Source organism: Candoia aspera, chromosome 4, assembly GCF_035149785.1.
Source record: "Candoia aspera isolate rCanAsp1 chromosome 4, rCanAsp1.hap2, whole genome shotgun sequence".
Lineage (NCBI taxonomy): Eukaryota > Metazoa > Chordata > Lepidosauria > Squamata > Boidae > Candoia > Candoia aspera.
The window spans coordinates 88,667,150-88,670,527 of record NC_086156.1 but is presented as its reverse complement, the minus strand read 5'-3'; the positions used below and the strand labels follow the sequence as shown (position 1 = coordinate 88,670,527).

Below are 3,378 nucleotides of genomic sequence, written 5' to 3'. Positions count from 1 at the left end.
TTTCTTTTACTTTTTTTTCCTTTCTTGCATTTTTACCTTTCTCTGATTGATTTCTTTCTTTTCCTTATTTTTATTCATTTGTATTAGGTTTTATTTTTATCTTCCTTTTAAAAAAAAATCTCAAGTTGTATGCTAACAGATAATAACTAGCTAAATGAGGAGCTCAGGACCCTGTCCAATGTACCTTTAGTCCCAGACACTTATCCCATATGTTTCTCCCACTATTAGAACCCCATAGCATGCACAGGTAATTTTTACAAAACAAAATAATGTTTGGAATGTCAAAATGAGTGGCTCCCTCATTGACCAGGTGGAAAGGATGCTGTTCAATTCACAGTCCTCAGCATGCAGGATGAGAATATTCACTAAGTGGAATGAGAACAATTCTGATGCTCTTGAGGGAAGGCAAAATGTTGTTATAGAAATGCCACATCCACAACATGATACTATCAAAACAGCTGGAAGAAAGACAATGTTTTCATGCTTCTTTAAGTGAGCAGACACAGATTTTAATTAATTTTAATTAATCAGGAGCAACAAAAAAAAAAGCAGAGTATTAGAAAGAAGTATACGCTTGTTCATAAAAAGGCTCTACAATAGAAACAAAATGAAAAGATTAGGGGTTCCCCCAGTCATACTAGGATTTGATTTGTTTTAATGCACTCGGCTTTTCTTTTTTGGGGGAATAATATTATGTGTCAACCCCCTTGGAATTTGAAATGTTCCAGCTTGGAGTGACCCAAATATTTACCCTTAATTGGTACAGAATTCATGGGTGAGGCACTTGGAATGACCAAATGTGAAAGCCTAAGAAATTTTGAAACTGCAAACAATTTATTCCAAAAACGTTCTGGTAATTTCCTCTGTGGAGAATGATCTATCAGTCTAAGCCTTGATTATTAGAAAAACACATACATTTTAATTACACTGGGTGTTTTGAACTCTTCTTGAAGATACAATATTGTTAGTGACTTTCCTGAGAGCATCCTTGAATTCTCTGTTCCTCAAGGTGTAAATAAAGGGATTCATCATAGGAGTCAGGACTGTGTAAAGAACAGAGAACACTTTGTTCAGATTGTTCAGTCTGTTGCTTTTTGGTAATGTGTAAACAATGATCAGGGTTCCATAGAAGATTGCAACCACAATGAGATGAGAAGAACAGGTAGAAAATGCTTTTCTTCTGCCAGAGATGGAAGGAATTCTTAAAATGGTTCTAATGATGCAAACATAGGAAGCCAAGGTCATCAACAAGGCTGGCATTGTGCAAGCAGAACCTAGGACAGACATCGATGTTTCTGCTTGGTAACTGTCACTACAAGCAAGAAATAAAAGTGGTGAATAATCACAAAAGAAATGGTCCATTTCATTCGGACCACAGAAAATTAACTGAGAAGCAAAGAGTGTAGTGAATGAAGTAGACACAAAACCTATCATCCAAGACACTAGGGACAACTGAACACATAACCTATGGTTCATGATTGTTACATAGGACAAGGGTTTACATATGGCTAAATACCTGTCAAAAGACATGGTGGATAAGAGATAACACTCAAAGCAAGCAAAAGAGCCCATGAAATAGAACTGGAGGAAACATCCACTAAAAGAAATCCCATGGTAATCCCTTATAAAACTGACTAGAGTCCTAGGGACGATTACAGAACTGTAGCAAATTTCTGAAACAGACAGGTTTCCCAGAAAGAAATACATGGGCTTATGAAGATTATGATTAGTGAGAACTACTGCAACTATGAGGATGTTTCCAAATACTGTTGCCATATAAATTGCTAAAAACACCACAAAGAGGACAATCTGAAGTTCAGGACGAGTTTTGAACCCTAGAAGCAAAAATTCTGTCACAACTGTTTGATTGTCACTTTCTTTTCTTGCCATAGGTGATTTCATGCAGTAGTTCCTGAGAAAGAAATCACAGTTATAAACATTCATTGAATTAGATCCTTATAATTACAGTAATATTCATGTTTTCGTAGCAATTCCATGCATTGTATGAGACTTCTTGTGATCTATCTTAATTATCAGACCCTCTCTTTTTATGAGCCAACATCAAGAAAGTCAAGTGTGGGCAAGGTGTTTTCCTTCTACTTTTTATTTGTCTGTTTATGTGCTTTATCATCAAAGACCAAAACCACTACAGCAGAATCCCATAAAACCAATAAATAAACAAACAAACAAATGTCAACTCATAATATAAATATCAATGAACAGGTACAAATTAACCATTAAATATCATTAGCTGGCTATGGAGATTAAACATCAGTTTTAGACAGAGCTTGGAGTATGGAATAGGTATAAAAGTTTAAAAGAAGGGAATCAGATATGCATCCCTGTTTAACTCCTGTTAAAACCAACATCGAAGCAGAGAGATCTCTAAAGCTGGCCTATCTGACCTACATATATGTAACATCATAAGTAATTTCATGTAGCATCATGACTAATTGCAGACAGCAATCTATACTTGTTTCTCTTGATTTAGCCCATAGCACCTCCCTATATAGCGAGTCGACGTCCCCTTTCTTCATGATCACCTGGAAAGATTTTTCAGTCAGTTTTAACACCATACATTTCTCAAAACCTTAATGTCTGGGTCCAAACCTGCTTCCTCCTGCATTAGCCTAACAACAATTTCTCATGTAGATGCCTAGAATATAATTCAGTAATAATATTTAAGAGGCTAACTGGCCAATAGTTGAACAGATCCATTTTATCACCTTTCTTAAAAATTGGGACAAATACAGAGAAACACCACTCCTTCAGCATCTGAAAAACTGATTGGCATGAGTAAATAGAGAAGTCAACACTGAGGCCCACTGGCAGAATTGTAAGAGTTCACCAGAAATGAGATGTTCCCCAATGGTTTTCCATTCTTCAGTTGGCCAAAAAGTTTCAGTGGTGGACATAGGAGGCCAGTCAAGGAATCTACAGCTAGGTAAGAAGCACTTCAGTCATTAAGAGCAACACTGAATATTTATTTACTTACTTAAATGGTTTATATAGCTGCCATCTCACACAAAGTAACTCTTACAAGATTAAAATAGACAAAGCCACCAAACATAACCCCAGGCACCAAAGGATAAACTGTTGACCATCAATAGTAGCAAAGCTCATCGAGCCACCTGACCCAAATGCATGGGGAAACAGCCAGGTGTTTGATGCCTTGTGAAAGGTTGAGAGGGTTGGGCCAATACAAATATCTGGGGGGACACTCTTCCACAGGGCAGGTGCTGCCACTGAGAAGGCACAAATCTGGGGTCCAACAAGATGACCTTATTCAACAGAAGGGCCCTGGATCGTGTCCTGTCTACTAGATCTGGTGTAGTGGGCAGAAAGAATAGCAGAAAGGCAGTCTTGGAAGTAGCTTGT

General features: G+C 37.3%; 1 protein-coding gene across 1 annotated transcript; it reads right to left on the bottom strand.

Annotated features, from left to right (window-relative positions):
• Nucleotides 1-918: 918 nt before the first annotated feature.
• On the bottom strand, nt 919-1,890 carry LOC134496385 (olfactory receptor 6B1-like). The gene has a single exon (XM_063302117.1). It carries the CDS (start codon nt 1,888-1,890, stop codon nt 919-921), a length of 972 nt encoding a protein of 323 aa, XP_063158187.1.
• Between the last annotated feature and the right edge of the window lie 1,488 nt (nt 1,891-3,378).

What these genes read in the sequence shown, in the direction of transcription:
- LOC134496385 (XM_063302117.1), bottom strand. Translation starts at nt 1,890, where the DNA reads ATGGCAAGAAAAGAAAGTGACAATCAAACAGTTGTGACAGAATTTTTG.